Below are 20,631 nucleotides of genomic sequence, written 5' to 3' on the forward strand. Positions count from 1 at the left end.
AGAAGTGTAAGTGTTGGGCTTGGTCTGCTGATGATGATGTGGATTATAAGTATTTGCTTATGTGTTGGTGTCGGAGTGCAGCCTGAGGAGTAGAGCGTGATGTCTAAAAGAAAAAAAAAAAAGAAGAAAAATGCATGAAATCCTATCTAACAGTTGGTGGTCGAGTGAGATCAGATCAGATCAGATCAGATCAGATCTCGGACTAGATGTGAAAATGTCACAAATGTGAAAGAAAGAAAGAAAGAAAGAAAGAAAGAAAGAAAGAAAGAAAGAAAGAAAGAAAGAAAGAGTTAGGAAAGATCACATCTGGCAAACCAATCACTCTTGATGAAAATGATTTGGGCCATATTTTCCACTCAGTGTGATTAAATTTCTTCATTTAACTGACACTGGTTTCATACCTCAGGATAGGATTATTACCATCTGAGTTAGCACAGCACTGAATTTTTTATCCACCTTTGTGCTCTAGCAAAATATCATTCACGTCTCCACACACTTCAGCACAGGCGTGAAATTTAACATGTAATTACATGACACAGGGGTGCTGGTGGATGGAGACGTTGCTCAAGCAGACATGAAGCATGCTGCCCGCCCACATCAGAAATTCAAAGCAGGTAACAAGGGAAAAGAAGATGGAGTGAGAGTGAAAGGAGGAGGGAAGGAAGGGAACGAGAGAAAATGACCAGTGAAATCAAGATGTGTACATCTGTCAGAGCTTTTTTGCAGCTTTAGTAGCAATTAAAAGTGGACTGAAAGCTTCTGCTGAGACATACAGGCTGTGTTTTGAATTCTCTACATGCATATACTGATTGAAAATGTCAAGTAGCTACACTTTAGCATTATAAATATATAAGTGCTTATTGCTGCTGACCTAAAAAAACAAAAAAACAGCTATTACTAAACAATACTATTCATACGTAAAAAGGTTGACATGACGTTGATTTAATGTTTTCACTGGACAGAGACAGCATTTCTTCCATTTTTAGCCTGATCCTCCCCTGGATATCATACACTGGGGGTCTGTTTTTCCTCTACCTCCACTTGTTAGTTTTACATTCACTCTTCCCTCGCTGCTCTACACTCACAGTGAAACTAGGTCAGGAGGACTAAGACTTTCCTTGAGGCAGAAAGAAAGTAAACATCCTGTGTACCTCAGTCAGCAGGGGGCAGGGTGACGAAAGAGAAGACACATGAGGAAGTAGAAAAATGTTATGTTGGCGAGGGGAGCAGTCACTAACTTCAGACTGGAGGGGAAAGCAGCATCAGGATTTTCCATGCACAGAATTTGTTTGGCTGGTCCACCAAAATAGATTTGCTCCAACCCAAGAAGATTTTTTTCATATTTCTTTTATACACAATGCTTGCTGGTTTGATGACAGATGCTTATTACCCTGCAAAAGCAGCCGCTGACCCCCCATCTCTCATAAGAGGCAAAGTTACACTGTAACTTTTGTTTTCAGAAAAGATAACAAACCTAAATAGACCAGAACCAAAGGATTCCTCTGCTTTTGGAGGGGCAGTAAAGTTAAAGGATGTACTGTTGGTCACTGTTTAACCATAAGTGTAAAGAAATGTGTTTCCTGTTATTTGGTTTGTTTGTCCTCATGTTTTGGTGGAGCGACCCCCCCCCCCCTTCAGTGTCAAACACCTGCAAATAAACTGTCAACCTGTGAGAAACACTGAGCACACAACCCAGTACAACAGTTGTCAAGAAATATGAACTTTGAGATGTTTTATCATTTCAAATTTTTTTGACACTGTGTTAAAGAGTTGGTGTTTCACTTTTATGGGAATTCTTGTTCTTGTTGAATCCTCTATTCATGTTTCTTGTGCACCCTGCACGCACCCTAAACTCAAGCCAAGTCTTCTAATATAACATAACTGACCTGTCTGAATCCCGGGTGTCCAGTTTTCAGTGGGACATCATTCTGACCATAGCTTAAGATGCTTCAAAGACTACACCGATTAAACACTGCACTCATTAGTCGGACTCAGGGTGAAAAGAATCAAAATCGATGCAGCAGAACCAGCAATATCATCTATTTTTATGTCGCACCCTTCTTCCTTTCCCAAATCTGGCACCTACATTGCCCAAAATGCATCTGAACTGGGAACAGTTCAGTTAGAGATTCGGTTGTATTATGCTACTAGCAGGTAATGTAGCCTTGAGCCTCTGGCTGAGGAAGAAAAGAGCAGGCCTCAGAAATCTGGTAACCTCACTTCTTTCTAACTTCACACGCCCAGATTTTTTATTTTTTTAAATCATTTTCCAACTTGTAGTGTTCAGCCTCGTTGATGATGACTCAAACACTTCAGGCAATTTATCAGATTTTGTGCAACTCCCTCTGGAGCCACAAAAAGCTTTATACAGCTTTTTTTCATGTATGCTGCAGTACTCACCAAGACATTTAAACAGACTTTGATGTGTTTGATCGGTGGAATTCCCTGTTCAGCTTGCAAAGCAGCAGGAAGCACGCTGCAGTGAGGCTGGACAAAATGCAAAATCCCTAAAATCTATATCAATATAAATCACTTTAATGGCATTAAATGTAGTTACAATTCTTTTTTCTTTATTTATCAGGTACTATGCGGTTGGCTGCTGGGCTAATTTAACTACTGCTTAGATGTCACTGGTTGTTCTAGCTACTGTAACTTTATAGACCAACTGAAAATTGCTACATGAGAAGATTTTAGTGGGTGGGGGATTCATTGTGTAAACTGAAATACATTTTATTGTCCAGCTCCATGCTGCAGCAACATCAGAATTATGTCCCTGGCTAATCCCTGCCTGTCAAACACACCACCTGTCTGGTCATGATAACTGTCCTTGGCAAAATAAATGGTAAAACTAATGACCCAGGTCTCTTTTCCAAATTAACTGGCACTTTGTGGAAGATGGTGACGCTGGATAAGAAGCCTGTAGTTAGGCTAACCGCTGTTCTGACACATTAAGAACAAGTGCTTCACTGCAGATAAGGAATGAAATGGGTTACACCCATTTCTGAAAACCACACTGCCACACTGAATTAAAATGATACAAAGTACAGCAGATGTAGTTTATGTATGCACTGCTTACCAAAAACAGAAATCTCGGACCAGCGTCATTACAGGATTAGATAAATAACACGTGAATACTCTGGACAATGAATCAGAGCTATAATTACAGTAAATGTGGAGGAGAGCACTTTGGGGAAGTACACGATGAAATTCAAAGTCATGATGTGAGCAGGTGGTGGGTACCTTTTCCGTAGGAGTATGTGAAATTCAGAGCTCCGCAAGCTGGTAATGGATACATAAGGCAGCTCAAACTCCTGCAGCTTCCGCACAACTGAGAGGGAGACACAGGAAGACACAGAGAGAGAGAGGGAGAGAGAGTTAGGCACAAGTGCAGCTAAAGTCCCAAGGACATTTGGATAATGATGCCAACAACAAACAATCAGGGATGGGAAGACTCCATCTGGACAGGTCCCAGAAGGGTAAAACTTTTTTTGTGTGTGTGCATGTGCCAGTATTCAAATGTGAAAACAGATAATGGCTGTATGTATGTGTGTGTGTGTGTGTGTGTGTGTGTGTGTGTGTGTGTGTGTGTGTGTGTGTGTGTGTGTGTGTGTGTGTTGGTTCATAGTCTGCAGCTGTTTCATTGCAGCCCATTCCCTAAGGAGAGTAAAGGAGATCTCAGGTGCTTGTTGCTGCTGCTGCTGCTGGGTTTTCAGGCATCAATAAATGTGTAAAACACAACAAATCCAATGACTGAAGAGCGCTTTAGTTTGCCATTAGGTTTGTAAAAGTATGCTAATGTTGTCTTTATGGGCAGAGATGTTGTGTACAAGATGCAGAAACGCTGGTGGACATTTTGATGTTGCAAATCTCTGCAGGATTTAAAAAAAAAACAAAAAAAAACAAAGCAAAAAAAAAAAACACACAAACCGAACGATCAAAATGTTTTGAAGCAATCCTCGGCACACTAAATCGTCAGCGGGGATCTGCACACAGAAAGAAGACGAGCACATACTGGGTGTTCCTGACATTCCTTTGCATATTTTACAGCATATATTGATTTACACTCAATACTTCTGGGAAACTTGCTGCCTGTCAGTAAGGAATTGACTTCTTCTAGCTACCCTTATGTCAATACTCCCACCACCAGTTTTGTTTGATCCGCAGCCTGCTGTGCCGGATTTATTCTAGTATTCGAGTCATATTAACACACAGCCATTTTCCTTCATACCACTCAGATTTCCAGATTTAAACTGTACCAAGAATATACAACATGCCTGCAATATTGACAGATTTCTCCAAGTTCACCTGGCACCATTTTCAGCCTGGAATGGATTTAGCGTGAGGAGTGTGTGTGTGTGTGTGTGCGTGTGGGGGCGGGGGGGAGCATTTGGCAGGTGGAAGACGAGAGAAGAGCAGCGCCTTAGGGACGTAGGGGGGGATTTGACCCAACAGGGCTGTGATGAAATGGAAAAGTGAATTCGGAATACTTAAAACATCTTGATGTGGAAAGCTGTTGCCTGTTCTGTTGCCTGTGTCATTGTGGTTGTCCTTGTGACAGCATGCAGGTGCAAATATCCTACAATGATTTGCATTCACACAGTTACCTATGGAAAAACAAGCGAGTACAAAACAAAGATGCCTGCACCTTCTAAGTACTGAGGAGTTCTATTGTGTATACCCTGCACGACAGAGTGAGGAAAACTTTACATTTAAGTGACTTAATAACGAGTAGGAAAACATCCTACTAATAAAAGTCACGTTAGGTAGCATCCCAATTAGGTTAGCAGCACATGTCAACTGCCATATACTGTATGAACACTTGAGTTTCAAGTGTGTTTTAAAGCAGGATGAAACAACTAAGAGCTCAGAGGATAGCAGATCATCGGAGCACAGGGTGCTGGAGCACTGCTCAGAAAAACTGCAAAGCTTTTTTTGTGAGTGATATGCTAGCATCTGCTGTCATGGTTTATGTAATTTTACATTGTTGTATTGATATAGCGTTTACTATATTACTATTGTGATATAGTAAATTAAAAACAATAGAGAAACATTTTATGGGGATAAAATAACCAGCAAATTAAATACCTAACTTCATCATATTGTTTAAACAAATCATGCTAAAATCCATCACTGCCATAAAACACTCACTGATTTGTAGAAATGCCCACAATCTGATAATACACCATGAAATATTAAAGGTATAGCTGGCACAGTACAAGCAATTTGGCAACATCTGAGAGCAGACATGGTTACATCATGTTTATATGGCTATCTTGCCCCCTCAAACACAGATTAACTGCATTAAGACAAACAGTTTTAGAGAGATATGATTGGCATATACTGTACATATATTCACACAGTTACCAAATAATGCTAACCGACATACAAGATCGACCTCTGTGGCAACACTGGTGCGCCCCTGAGGTTATTTCAAAATGATTATTTTATGTTCTCCTCTGTATTTGGGGATTTGCCCCTTGAGACTTGCCATCTTAGTTTCGAGGGGGTCTTGCATGAAACAGTTAAAATCCCACCTGATGACAGTAACTGTTTGTGGTAGCACAGGGATGGGGTCTATAAAAAGCCTTGCCTATAAAGATGGGTTCTCAGAAGCTGCTTGAAAAACAGTCCAAAGATTCAGCAAATCTGATGGATTGGGGAAGATGATTCCACAGGGTTGGAGCTAAAACAGTAAGGGGGGGGGGGGGGGGGGGGGGGGGTCACTTTTTGTTTTGCAGTTGGAGGGATGGATAAAAGGCAGAGATCTGAGGACTGGAGAGGTTGGAGAGGAATGAGGAGATCAGAAAAGTAACTGGGGGCAAGGTCATGCAGTGCCTTATATGTAATCAACAGGAACTTGTAGTTTACTCTAAACTTTACAGGAGGCCAATGGAGGGATGTAAGAACAGAGGTAATGTGAGACAGACGGCTCGTTGTAGTTAGAAGCCTGGCAGCTGCAATTTGAACCAAATGTAAATGCTTTGGAGCGGCTTGCTGAGGCTCATGTGGAGGAAAGTACACCAATCTAGACGCGAGGAAATGAAAGTGTGAATTAAGTTGCCCGTTTTCCAGATATAAAATGTATACAGGCAACAAATACATTCACCCCATCCAAAATGATATGTTTTCATTTATGTATTTACAGTATGTCATCCTTCAGCATGGATTTGCAGTTTAAAGTGCAGATTAATTTCTGAAGTCTCTTCTTCACAAAAGAAACATTACTCCACTAACCAGAATATGATGCCATTTTGAAGCCGACGAGTGTCAGATATCAGAGCTTAGACACAGTACATTCTATATCATACAAGTACATTCTCAACTTGAAAGCACTGCACACGGCCGGGTGCGTAAGCTCAAGATCACTCTGAGCACTGCACAACTGTTTTGCATGAGCCAGCCATCAAACACACAAAGCCTGGCTCTCACTTAGCTTCAGCAGATGAATCATGCATTCCAGCCAGAGATACAGTCAGAACTGCATCATGTCTCATGTGCGTACCTGCCAGCACTCTGGTTTTTACCGGAAGTTTTCCAGTATTTTCAAGATAATCACCCAGCTGCCTCAACCTTCGTCAAAAATCATCGTCATATATGGATCCATGCGTTTTGTATGTTTGTCTGATGTAATCCTAGTTGCCAGATTGTGTATGAAGCACAAGCTAGACACAAAATCCACAAACATACATACAATTTCAACCCATCTGTTACCACAACCCGCTTCGAGTGGTGTGCGCAGCTGCTCTCTGCGCAGGCAGGCAGGACATTTGACTGCGGAATTAATTCATTTTTGGTAAATGAACAAGTTTAACAAGACTTGTAAATTTTCTTCAAATTTAGACATTTAAACAAATCTTATGTGTTTACTACCATATGTGTAATATGTATGTAAATTGATGTACTCCCCCATTTCCCTCTCCCCCCAAAAAAAATTGGCGATGCAGTCGTGTTTTAATTAGACTAGAGAATTTTGCCAAACAAAGAGACAGATAAACTGAGCTGTTGGACCGCTGCCAGAGCAGTTCTTTACACCTCATTGTGGGGGATTCAGAGTCAAAGAAAACTAAAATCAAGAGCATGACATTACAGAAGATAATACCCTTTGCTTTAGCAGAAAGTTATTCTACAGTGAAGCTTAACAAAAGTTTTAGTTTTTAATCCCAAATCCTATTTTCTTCTGTTTGTGTTTGTAAGAATAATTTGTCCTCTTGGTTCTGCGTGATGTGTGTCTTCTGAGAACAGTCCTTGGCTGACCTGATAAAGTAGTTTATATTTACATTATTTTATCAAAGAGCGAAGTGTTCTGCACATTTCGTCTGCTTTAATAAACATCAGTTATCTGATGATTTCCAGCTTTAGCATTTTAAAAAGCTGAAGCTCTTAAATGGATTAAGGGTGGATCTAAATTATCAGCAGATCTACTTTAAGGATCTTTCTAATGGACAAAACTATCCTTCAAATATTTGCTACGAACTAATTCAAACTTTCAGCTACAAATAATTTCTGTCTGTTTACTTTGCTTTCTCGCTGCCATATTCATTGACCAACAATTAAGCACTTTAGTGCATTATATGTAGAATTCTCTCTACTAATAACAGAGAAAAGGAAATGTAACATGAGGTCAAGTTGCTTTTAAGGCGTGGATGTTGAAACTCACATGTTAAACCTCCGTCCACACCCTCACGAACGAGGAAGAGACTGAAATAACCAACAAGGTCATCAGGAAGGTCAAGCTTTGTTGCAACAGCCTGCAAAGAAATGAGAAAGAGAGAAAGAAAGAAAGAGAGAGAGAGAGAGAAAGAGAGAATTATTTTTTTCATTTTCACAATCAGATTCAATTATGTCAGTCCTTCATCTGTTTTTCTTTCGTGAAGATATGAGAAATGAAGATAAACATGATTGAAAACAGGAGAAAAAACAGCTCAGTACGAAGTGAAAAAAATTTTGACTGAAGATTGGAATGTGCAGTACATCAAGAAAAGGCATATAACCACAATCAAACGTTACTATCTCTACAGTACAAACACCTCTAAAGTGACAGATTTGAAATGGAGGAGGATTTAGCAAATAAAGTGCTGTAGTGTTACACAGGATTTATACTGGCTCCTTTAGCTTTGAGAAGATTTATGTGCTTTGTTTTGTAATAATAACTTGCATTATTATGACTCAATTTATCAAGTATTAAACACAAACCCAGGCGTATACTGCCACTGCAGAAGAAATCACAACATTTTAGAATCATGAAAAATAAAATGACTGACTGTCTTTGGCTTTTCATCACTGTTACATTCTTACACAGAAAGATTGTTTTCTGATTCTCCATGACAACTCTGATATAAAGAATCTATTTTTGCTGCTTTAATAGTACCATTTCTTCTGTGAGCTGGTTTTTAACTCCTGTGACACAACTGCTACAAATGTGATTGCAGTTGTTGAATTTTTGAGACAAAACACAGCAATTATAGTAAAAAAAAAAAACACACACACATACTGCATGAAATTCTGTTGTGGCTGAAATATATTCTACTGTGGTGAACAGAGGTTATCTGTGTGGTGAAACTTTCATGAGAGCACTTAAAGACAGCTCTAACAATCGAGATTTATAGTCAAGGACATTATGAAGACACATCAGCATGTTTACTGTGATGAGTTATTTTAGAGTGCGTGCGGTTGCGGGTTGTGTGTTTTTATGGTCAATCCAGGGCAGAGATCAAGTGCACGTGCAAAAAAGGCCTGACCTACATGAACACCACATATTAAATATCACCAATGTTACTGACTGTTTTGTACATTTGCTGTTATCTCATTTTAATCACAAAGTTTGTCCATGGTGCTTTAACCTGCCTTGTCCAAGATTTATTCCATTTTTATGTTACCTATGCCCATCAGGCTTTTCATCATATTAAGTGTCTTGTTTTGTTTGGTTCCTTCCATCTTACTTTGTTTTGTTTGAACATTGTCATTCTGTTGTGATTTTTTTATTAGATAGATCGAAGTAGCCCTGACTACATAAAGACCTTAAGCGTTGCCTTGGTGAAGACAGTCTACATAAATGAATGCGTCTTCATTTGATTTACGATATGTACCGTCTATTGAGTTTACAGAATGGTCTACAGCAATATTGCCTGCCTGAAGGAAATCCCGTGTGTCTGTCAGCACTGTTATGAACTGCCCAGATCAAATGCCTCCAGTTAAACAGACTCCAACACTGCAAAGGTTGATAACACACAGCAAAAACCTTTTAAGACCTCAGATGATGTTAACCTTATCCAGACTTCTTGCAGAATCAATTAGCACTACATCATACAATTTCCATCTGTAAACATTATAACATATAGACACTGAAGTGGATTGTTTACTATATAAACTCAATATTCTTCAAATTAAGTTGGGCATCCACTTCTACAGACAGCATATTTAGCAACAGTTATTAATGATGCTTTTTTTGTTTTGTTTTTCTAAGTTAAATTACAACTATTTACAAAGTGTAGAGTTGGAAAAAAAAATGTTGAAACCGGTGTGTTGATGTTCTCTTTAACAGAGCACACTTCGACACTTACATCAAGGACATCCTCCGTCTGATCTGAGGTCAGAATGTTGACTGTAACCTTCTGACCGTTGGAGAGGCAGATGTCTAGAGCAACATCTTCTGTGGGAATCTGCTGCGTCTCCTGTGGGAAAGACACAAAACATAACAGGCTTTCCTTTAGCTTCAAGGGTAAGCTATGTGTTTTCATTCCTATTAGTTGACAACAAAATCCCACCAGGTCACATGGGCGGAAAAATATGGGTTTATCAAAGCGAAGTTGAATTTCAAATGGAGACAAAAACAAAACATACAAGATGCACATTTCATAAGTTACACTTTTCTTTTAGTGTTTTTAATCCCACTATACACTGGCAAATAAAATCAAATATGATTACTCTGCCACTTTAATCCTTTCACTTTAATGATCAACTTTTGACACAAAAAAAAATATGAACACAGCTGCGTCGATTCTAGGGTCAAGATTGGAATCTGTGGTACCAAGTTCATTCACCAAGTGTAAAACCAACTGCAATTTTTTCCAACTTCCCTGTTAACTTTTCTAGTCCCTGGTTAATCCTCTATATGGTGTCAAAAAGGTGATATTCCAGTTTCCCAGAACCCAGGGTGATGTCTGGTTTTGTCCAAAACCCAAAGAGATTCAGTTTACTATCATATAAGAATAAGGAGACCAGCAAATATTCACATTCGAGAAGCTGGGACCAGAGAATGTCGGCATCAATTATCAGAACTGTTGCATTAATTTTCTGGCAATATACTAGTTGTTGCAGCTTTAATAGTGCCATCCATTTATTTTAGTGCTGTGAGCTCACACAGAAATTAAGGGAGTTTTAATCATTATTAGTGCTGTGTTTGTGCTTCTGTTCATGTCTTAACTGAAAAAAGCAGATGATGGAACAAAAACCCACAAAAATCAATGAATAACAAGTAAGGAAAATAAACTGAACTGAAAAAACCTATGAATATTTCAAAACTCTAAATAGTAGCCTCTGAACTGAAGATACCAAATATGAAATCTTAAACTGGATAACCCCGGTCTCTCCTGTCCTGAGGCAGTCTCTCACCACCACTGCTAAATCATCTCTTATCTTCGTTGTTTCCTCTGCAGGGAGTCTCCAAGTACATCCCTGCCACTAAAGGTGCAGATGAAATGACAACAGCGGGTGGTAACTCATCTCCTATTCTGCACCTGCTGTCCTCGCAGTGCGCACTGTAAGGCGCTGGGGGGGGGGGGGGGGGGGGGAGACAAATACACAGTCTAATGAGAGAGGAAGACAGAGAAGGAGAAGCAGAATGGGTGTGATGTGGCTGCAGACGGATGAATCTGTCCATGAAGGTTATTGGATTTACAGCCCTCCTGGGGATACAGGTCACAGCTTGAATGATGACGAATCAACACTGCTACCTGGTCTGAATGAGTCAATGATGCAAAATTTTTTTTTTCTTTCTATCAGGCAGCAACAAACATACCATGAGTTTGTGTTATTACAGAATCACCCACTACAGTTAAGAATTTTCTTGCATTTTTAGTGCTGCAGAATGACCTTTTGGCTAATCACACAGAGATGAATCATTTGGTGGCTCAAGTTTCCTTTTTTTTTTTTTAATGATATAATAGTTCAAAAGGACCCACACCCACATAAGATGCAACTATATTGCTATATCCGTCTGGCAAAGGGTTGCTTTCCCTTCAGCTTTATGTCTGATGTAATTATTTCACAGACATCTGAACGCTAACAAAAACCTAATCCGACAGGACAAGTAATTCAAAAGTAGAGATGACACAATCCAAGATTAGAGTACGTGCTGCCACGAACTGCGACACACAGTAAGAATACAGCCACCTCACTTACCTCACTCCACCACAATGCCAGAAGTAATTACTAGCCGGGCAGAAATGACTGAATCAGCCTTTTGGTTCAAGGAGCACGCCCTGCCTCCTCACAGGCATGTTGACCAACAGAAAACAGCCTAACGCAGGTAGGAGGAAAAACAACAACTACCAACCTGCTGTGCTTTCCTTAAGAAGCTGTTGAACATCTCACTGGCTCCGAGCAAGGGATCCTGACGTACTGTAAAATAAAATACAAAAATAAAAAAATTAGAGAAACCAAAAGAGCAACAGAATTACAAAATTTGTATATTGTTGGAGCAGCGGAAGTCGAAAAGAGTTATTTGCCTTTGAATTGTTACCTCGAGCAATTAGCTATGGCTCTTTCGGTGGATGTTGTGTAAACATAAACCTCCTTAGGCAGAGCCATTTCCTAATTCTTCCTAATTGTCCTCTTATCGCACAATTTGATTTTCTTTCCTGTGAAATGGGTTTGACCTTTAAAGACATTTGTTGAGGCAATTTGGTTTAACATGGCAAAAAAAAAAAAGCACTTTATGAAGGGAGGTCAGTAAAAAATTAATTAACTTCTTATCTGGCATCGGTTCAATTAACTGTAAATTATTACAAACCAGTTTTAACATCATGCAGTCCACAGATTTGGTAAATAAAGGACAAGATGAACACTTCTTTTCTGCTCACATCTCTTGCTTTCTGTTGATGCAGTTTTCAGTTGCAGGGCAGTTTATTGTTTATGTATGTAGCCTGTATGACTACAATTTGACTAATTGTGTTTGTGTCACAGTGTACACTATTGTCCTTTTACAAATTAGTCTAACCTTTTGACAAAATGTGAAAATTCTGTGAGCAAACTGCGTCAGAGCAGATTGTGTTTGTGGCAGTTCATTTTCCATAACTATGTAAAAAGCTATGATGTAACCAACTGAACTTGTAGCCAAGAACACCCTGTGTGCGTATGCTCCCAGACTATGAGCAAATACACACTCGAACAACGCTTCCTTGTTCTGCTGTAACTGCCAGTGCTTGAGAGGATTAAAACAAACCCTCCGCATTGCTGCCAGTTCCACGTACTCATGTGTGTATGCAGAAAGCTCACCCTCGACCTGTTTACAAAATTTCGGCAATGTGTTGAAAACCTCCCCAACTTGGATATGAAACTCCAGTTTGGCTTCTTGAACATGATATGAGACTTGCAAAAGAAGGCCTTCTTTATGACATTCAGTTTTTTTATTCAGATAAAAGTTGAGCGGCCCTAGGGGAAGCAGATCATTACTAGAGGATCCAAACCTATAAAACTTTTAAAAACCCTACCAGGTCTGAAAACCTGAGTAGGGATTTTTTTTTTTCAGGTGTGTCAGCATAACTCTGTCTAGCGAGGCTTTGGCTCAGTGTCCCAGCTGACTGTGCTCAGATCATCAGTTCTTCAGTTTTTGTTTTTTTTTTGCTTTTCTATGGCATGAAAAGACCAGTGTATGGCTGGACTCCCCGCAGACACACAGCCAAGTCATTCTCGTGATTGTTGTGGAGAGGCAAATATTTCAAGGAAATAGTGTTTGTGCACCAAAGTAAAACAAAGTCTGTGAGACACAACCCACTCCCACCCCTACCCCCACCCCCACCCCCACCCATACGGAAAAGAGGAAATACATTAGCAGGGACATGTGAATAGCAATTCACAGAGGAGTACTATGTAATTTAAACACTGACAGAAACAAGCTCATTGTAGCTGCAATTAAAATTCAGCCAGAAATGAATTAAAATGCAATACAACCCACGAGTAAAAAGTCCGTTCAGTGTGAGTAACTTACCAGCCTGCATGTATTTCTCCAGCTGTTCCCGTCTCTGTTCGACCTCAGCAGGAGTCAGTGTGAAGATCTTCTTTGGAGGGAAGGCAGGCACCACATTGCTGCCATATTCTTTCTTTATCTGTTGGTGCGAAACACAAGTTGTGAACCTAAACAAAGAGGTTGCTGTATTGAAGGGCTATGAAAACCTGTAGTTCTCTGCTTCTGACAGTGAATATTTGAGCAGAGTCAGAAAGCTCAATTCATTTTTATTTAAATATAAAATTTAGAACATCTGTGAAAGCAGATATGTGGGTTTATATGATTAAACTTATTAACTTCAGCACAGAGTGGCAGTACCCTGAATTAAAGAGTTGTGGATTCATTTTTCTAAGAGGTATGTTCATGCTGCTTGAGATGAATCACAGGTTTATTTTAAGCCCTGTTTCAACGACTAGCTGGTGGAGTTTCCGTGCATAACACACACACTCACACACAGGCACATCTGGCACCCTGAATGTCTAGTCATTCCAAGTTTACTTTGTCTTCCAGCTTTTTGACTCATTTCTTCCCATTTTGTGTCATCTAAAGCTGGTAGCTTTGAACTGTGGAGGTCTTAAACTAAGACCTCACGAATCTAGACTCACACATCAAATGTGGTTTAATTTTAACCTGTATCTCGCTGCGGGCAAAAGCTGTGCATCACACTCATCATTAGGAATTCATGAACACATTTTTTTCTCGTTATAAAGTCCTCAGGTCCTGCACATATGGAATGATGAAAGCAGACCACAGTAGGCACCAGAGGAAGAGAGGTGATTTTCACCTCAACATACTGCCCTTTGGTATTTTCAGTACGCCAGAGGCAGCACTGGTTACACATACAAATCAGCTCAGGAGGCAGACACTGAGCACAGGTTACAGATTCATCAGAGTCCCCTAAATCTGAAATAAAACTCAGCTTGTTACGAGTCTTTACAGAAGAGAAAACAAGAGCCGCAATTAACATTCAAATTTTCTCAGCAATAAATGAGCGAGAGTGTGAGTGCCGCAATCACCAGAATGTTTTGGGGTCACACGTACGCCACAGAAAGCCCTTTGGGGTTGATGCTTAAAGATTCGAGTGTGTCTTTCCCACACCCTGTTGCCAGGCAACGGCAACTGTCAGACTGGTTAATACAGACTTGGGGAAGAACATAGCAAAGTTTGGCCCTTGCTTGCTTATTAATGTATGAAACATGAAGCTGGGCATTTCTTTAACACTTTTGTGTTATCTAATAGCACAGGAAGTCAACCAGACATGCAACAACTAAATCCATCTTTTGCAAACAACGCATGTACCTCTTCAGCATAAGCCACTTTCAGGACTATATTTATTTTCAACCACTGCACTGCAAAAACAAAAGTACGCACTGAATACACCAATTGCCTAATAACATAGCTCTAACAAACAAACAAATAGCTGTGGCTCTGTTTAAAGTTTCACTAAGGCAGAAACCAAAAAATGCTTGAGACCAGGCAACTCTACTCTTTCCAACAACATTGCTTTTTCAGATTAAGTTCCTTTTCCCAGCAGGTGAAGTGAAAGAAATGCCAAGAACATTCCTTCCATGTCACCCACCCCCTCCATCCTCCTCCACAATGCTGCCCATTTACATGCAATAGTCTGAACTCTGGGTGGGACAACAGCACGAGACTTCAAGCCATCACACTCCTGATCGAAAGTGACGGGACGCTGGCGTATCGACCGTATGACACAAAGACGAGTAAAAGGTCACGCTGGGTGGATGTGGTGGCATTTTAACAGCGTTCAGTGGGCTACGCATGCAGAACCAGTCAATTCTGGTCTAAGCACACTGACAGCCATGGGTATATTATGATGGCTTAAGCCTTACCTGTTCATGGAGGCCAAGAAGTTGACTGTAGCGTACCCGACAGTGCAGGACACCATTGACATGGATGTTGTATGCCTGTGGGAAAGAGTGGGGACAAATGTGAGGAGAAAGACTGTGTAAAAGTCTGACATATTACAGAGAAACTGAACTTCAAATGCTTGTAGTCATCCATCTCAAAACAAACTTGTAGGTTGATTCACAGGACATGAAAATGTCAAAATAAAAGAATCAAACATAGACAGAAAGATGCTCAAAGTGCATAGGGATGAGTATTAAACAACAATATGCTTTCTTCAACTGTAAAAAATAAATATATATAAAATCCATCAGTCCAAAGTTGATGTTAATTTCTTCAAATGCATTTCCCAAGTTGCCATTTCATAAATGCAGTACAGAGGTAAAACAACAACAGGTGAAAGACAGAAAAGCAACAGTAATTCAGCTCTCATAACTCTCAACTTATTTCAACTTATCTCACTACCGAGTGTCTCCTCGCTCTTTGTTTTCATTAGGAAGACCAAACTAATGAAGTGTGAATGTGGATTCAATCAAACCCTGCTGACTTCCACACAGGAAAACAGAACCTGCTGCATATTTTCCAATCAAAACAGCCGCCACTTGCATTATGCTGAAAGCTAACAAATAAAGAAAGAAAAAAAAAAAATCACAGGCAGAATCTTTAATTCTCTCTCTGAAACAACCCCTTGTTTGTTTTGACAGGAGCTATCATTGGATACTCCTCCAAAAAACCACCACTTGGAATCAGCAATCTGCTTGCAGTCATAATTTTCACATCAGATGCCTCATTAAGTGCTGGGAATGACACTAAACCACATGAATAACAAAGTGAAGGGGGGAAAAAAACTTTTAAGTTTACCCAAACACAGGCTCCCTCACAAAACAGCACCCTTGAACTCTAAAAGAATACAGTGTTTTTCACAAGGTACCACAAGTCTATTTAACCACCAGTCAAACCTGCCGCTCTAAATAATAAAACTGTCCTCATTTTCTTTTAAAGACAATAGCTGAAAAATATGACAAACAAACTTTTCCTGCATAGAATCTACTGATGATGACTCACTGTCAAAAGCTGCTAAAGGTTTGGCTAATGTTGTGATAAAAACAATAAGCGGCTGCTATCTTTTCCTAAAAAAAAAAAAAAAAAAAAAAAAAAAAAAAATTCATTATACAACAGGAGACCAATTACTTTTCGTTACTCTTGCTTGTCAAAAGTAACTAAAATTGAAGAAACGTAACTCATGATTATGACTGGGCTATTTTGTTATTGATAATATTTCCTTCATTTGTTAAGAAAATTTCAGGTTCCAAAAGACTGTGTACAGCTCTGGCCAGGGATGAGAGGAAGTGCGCTCTGTATGCTTGTTGAGGAGATTTCCTATTTGGGTGTGAAAGCACAAACTCTTGGTGCTTTAATGTCCTTCCCCTTCTGTCTCAATGAATATTTATAGTCAACATGGTGGGTCATCTGTCAAACAAAAGGGGTTTTGAAGACTCCTGACCATTCTGTTGCATGCAGTTGCACATGCCATCACTGGCCTACAGTACCAATCAATAGGAAAACAGGGAATGCACAAATTAAAACTTCAGGAGGGAAAGAGGAAGGCTAAAAAAATTTTTTGGAGGAAAGCCAGGGAATGGACTGAAAAATGCACATGTAGGCAGTATCCAGGCAGGAAGGAAGAATGAGTATGCAGAATGTCTTAGCTCTGTTTGATAACACAAAAAAAATTACCCTAATTTATTGTGAATTGGAAGCAGTTCAACTCAGGGATAGTTCAACAGGATGCATGACTTTGAATATAACCACAATGATCTATTGCTCTAACTCCAAACCAAAAATCTATTAAATTCTGTACATTTTGATTCAATCGGATCTTCATCAGGTCAAAAACATTTAAAAATGTTGTCCAAATGTTTGTTGAAACATTTAAATGTTTCTGACCTGATGAAGATCCATCTGGAATCTAAATGTCATATAAATGTTTTTGTCATAAAGAAGACCTAACTGGGATCAAAATGTTGCCTTTATATTTTTCATCTGACAAAGATTCGACGGTGATCGAAAAGTTGTGGTTTGGAGTCAGTGTGCAGGCTGTGCTTTTTTCATCACTGCATTTCCACCAGCCCTGCACCAACCTTCTTTTCACATAATATGACGCATGGGTGGGTTGAAATCAGTTTCGGTCCTAAAATGAGTGCCTATTTGAACACATTTTAAAAATCATGTGTGTCTCTTCACTTATACATCTATACAGCTTGCAAAACCATAAAGAGAAACAGATGAACTTGTTCATATCAAAGTCCTCACCTGGTTCTTTCCCAAAGTAAATGAGTCACTATTACTTAGAGTAGCACCAAAGTCTATCTCTCTTTTAAACACCCACAAACGCATACTGTAAATACCCAGTGAACCACAAAGAAGTTACAGAAAGTCTACGAGATAACAGGAAGCATGAGCACTCAAAAATAAAGATTTGTCTGTGTTAGCACGGGAATAGCTCCATATTTAAAAAAACTGCTGCCCTTGTTATTCTAAAAAGCCCTATGCAAACTCGGCAGATTCTGTTGCCTACTGGTTCCAAGGTACACAACACATCTCTCAGCATTATAATCAAGCAAAGTCCCTTCCTGTAGGCTGGTTACAGGAAGGTCACAATGACAGTCATAGGACTGCCAGCTGAGAGGTGAAAAGCCGCAGCTTTAAAGCTCCCACTGCAGTACAGTAATAAAAATGCACTCAGCCAGGTAGAAAGGAGCCAGATATGGCACCTGAAATGCTCAGTTTAGAAACATACTGACTTCCGGTAGAAAGAGTAGGTGTTTGCAGAACAATGTTGAGGGACAATAACTGATAATACACTAAATTCCTCCACATAAAATACTATGTCCACCACTTCTCCAGGGGAAGTATCTGCGTTTTAAAGACAAAGCTAATTTTGAACATGTTTGTACAGCAGTAATTGCGAACACACAAATATTAAAAAGCTTATGCCAAGTTTTTTTTTTTTTCCTCTTTGGAGCACATGGAGTTGAGATGCAAAAAGAGCATACGAAAGTTATGTGACATTGAGAACAGCCAGTGTGGTATCACATGGAAATCAGATGTTGCAGATGTTATTTCAAAGCATCTGGCAAATATGAGTGTAGAGGCATTCTTCTGTAAAGCATCTGATACAAAAACTTTTAAACAAAACAATAGACCTAATATCCTACGTCTGTTTGTTGTTTTAGTGCTAGTTCATATCATATTCATAAGGGACAAGAAATAAACTTGAACCCAGTCGTTCCCTAGCAACATAATGACTTTTATTCATGGGTAGATCTTGTTTATAGTTATGTTAAAAGACATGCATTCACACCAGAGCTGTTGTCCAAATGTTTTCTAAATCATCAAGGGAAAATTATGTTGAGTTGACAGTAATTGTTTGGAACAATACTGCCTCTGCCACACATTAGCAGAATGTATCCTGACTGTGTCTGTGACTGACTGGCGTCCATGGTTCATGAGGAAAACCTTGAAATGGTTTATGTCTGTGATGCTTCACTCTGGCTGTCCTTGACCAACCACCATGAATTATATCCTCTCAACACTGTCTGCCAATGTGTCAAGGCAACACAAGTCGTAGCACCATTCAAACACAACTGCAATTCAAAGTGTATTAGATAGCGTATAAAACAGCATTTAAAAGACAATGGGAAGCACAATAGAGTGAAAGAAAACAAACACACAGGCTACAGGAGCCAACTATCCAGCAATGTTGGCTGTAGTTTTCCTCTGAATAACAACGAGTATTGCCATCATGATGAAGGCAAAACTGAAATGCTGACTCAAATCTGTAAAACAAAAGGGACTCTGTCGTGTGCAAGGTGAGACATCAGAGACTTTGCCACACTCAAGTTTCTTCTGATGTCAGTAAATGACATGTCAGTTTGTGCCAACTTCAGACATATCTGAGCAGTGCAACATTTTGTGGTCACAGTACCACAACTACCATGTAAGACAAAGTTCAATGTCAAAAAGTTAAATCATGGTGAAGGGCGGGGATTTATTTCTTGTTGATGCTTTCAGTTGCATCACAGAATTATATAGTCTCTTGCTTGTCAGAATACACCAGCAGACACTGGAGGTCAACACTTTTACTTAACTTGCTCACGTTTTAATTTTCCAAATCAAGTTTACTCACTTATCTAGACTGTAATGCAATGAAACACATGAATTGGATACGTGACACAAATGAGCACTTTGTGGTCTAACAGAGGGTACAGCTGATTTATTTATTGCATTAGGCAGTTGTTGTCTTGTGCTGACAAATCACTGCTCATGTCATCAGATCATTTATAACAGTAAACACAAAAACTCATGCTGCATTGACATTAGCCCGACCTGTGGCCAGCTGAAACCATCGTTTAACACAGGCTAAGTGAAAGCGGGTAAAACAAAAACACAAATTATCATGCTCACCACATAGGTTGATCCATTTTCTCCCGAACGAACCTCCGTTTCGGGGATGGAAAAATGCATTTTAACACGAAACACAGTCTGCCGCTGCCAGACGACAAGTCCTTTAACGCCACCACCACAGCCTACGATGGAGAAAAAGACACCACAGTTTCCCCACAAAGTCCACTGCAGTGACTGTCGGCGGTGACTACAGAGGAGGAGGAGGCTCTCACACGGTTCATCCACTGGTTTGTAAGTCCGGGGAAAGCGGTGCCAGGCTGGAGCAGACTGCCGACGAGTTTATTATCTGGACAACAACTCATGTACCAGCTAGCATCCACATAAAACTTCTCCCACGTCAGTGTTAAACTTTTCTCACTGCCGTCCCCGCAGCAGCCATGTTGCAAGTGTTAAGTAATTACACCTTCAATGTTGGCGTTGAAATATCTTTTTCCACGCACTTTTAAGTAATTCGTGATAACTTAAAACCACTCACTGCAAGAATTCACAGGTAAATCAGTTCATTAGCGTAACCGGATGAAGTTTCAGGATCAAAGGTGCAGTTGGTTCCTGCAAAGCCCACACCGTCGCAGAGCCGTTGGTAAACCTTTCGAAATATGAGAGGGGACAGTTGCACTTGTTGTGGTTTTTGCTTGTTTTTTCCTATCTCCTACATTTGCTGAAGAAAAGTGTGCTCGGCGAAGGAGTATATACATGGATAAAATGTGACAGAAATCGCAGAAAACGTAGATGTACCATTAGCGTCAAGCCATTCTGTGTTATGTGTATCTAGTGGCCCATCAAGAGGCATTGCAACAATCCTTCGGGGCCAAACCATTTCATCTTCGACCGGGGATGTCCCAGTCATTACGGGTGAAAGAAAATAAGAGAACAGTGACATTATTTCTGTCACTTGTATTACACTATAGATAAAAAAGAGTTAAGTAATTTTAGTAATATGCCACAAACATGACTTCTCATGTATTTTGAATACTATAAAAATCTTCTAAATCGAGGTCCCCACTTTATTTGGTGCAACCCAAAGTGACAGTGAAAGCGCAGTCAAAATTCATTAGTCAGAAAAATGCGTC

General features: G+C 39.8%; 1 protein-coding gene across 2 annotated transcripts in view; it reads right to left on the minus strand.

The window, feature by feature from the left end:
• snx17 (sorting nexin 17) overlaps positions 1-20,345 on the minus strand; it is a 28,038-nt gene extending 7,693 nt beyond the window's left edge. Inside the window, exons 1-8 of one of the 2 annotated variants that reach the window (XM_056363268.1) lie at positions 20,037-20,345; positions 19,562-19,683; positions 15,079-15,153; positions 13,208-13,325; positions 11,555-11,619; positions 9,561-9,671; positions 7,658-7,748; positions 3,241-3,328 (exon numbers count right to left, since the gene is read on the minus strand). In XM_056363268.1, the coding sequence (XP_056219243.1) occupies positions 3,241-3,328; positions 7,658-7,748; positions 9,561-9,671; positions 11,555-11,619; positions 13,208-13,325; positions 15,079-15,153; positions 19,562-19,621 (608 nt within the window). In that variant the 5' untranslated portion in view covers positions 19,622-19,683; positions 20,037-20,345. Of the gene's footprint in view, positions 1-3,240; positions 3,329-7,657; positions 7,749-9,560; positions 9,672-11,554; positions 11,620-13,207; positions 13,326-15,078; positions 15,154-19,561 lie in introns of both variants that reach the window. The other variant, XM_056363267.1, reaches the window with a different exon arrangement.
• Between the last annotated feature and the right edge of the window lie 286 nt (positions 20,346-20,631).

Source organism: Seriola aureovittata, chromosome 19 (assembly GCF_021018895.1).
Source record: "Seriola aureovittata isolate HTS-2021-v1 ecotype China chromosome 19, ASM2101889v1, whole genome shotgun sequence".
In the NCBI taxonomy this organism is placed as follows: domain Eukaryota; kingdom Metazoa; phylum Chordata; class Actinopteri; order Carangiformes; family Carangidae; genus Seriola; species Seriola aureovittata.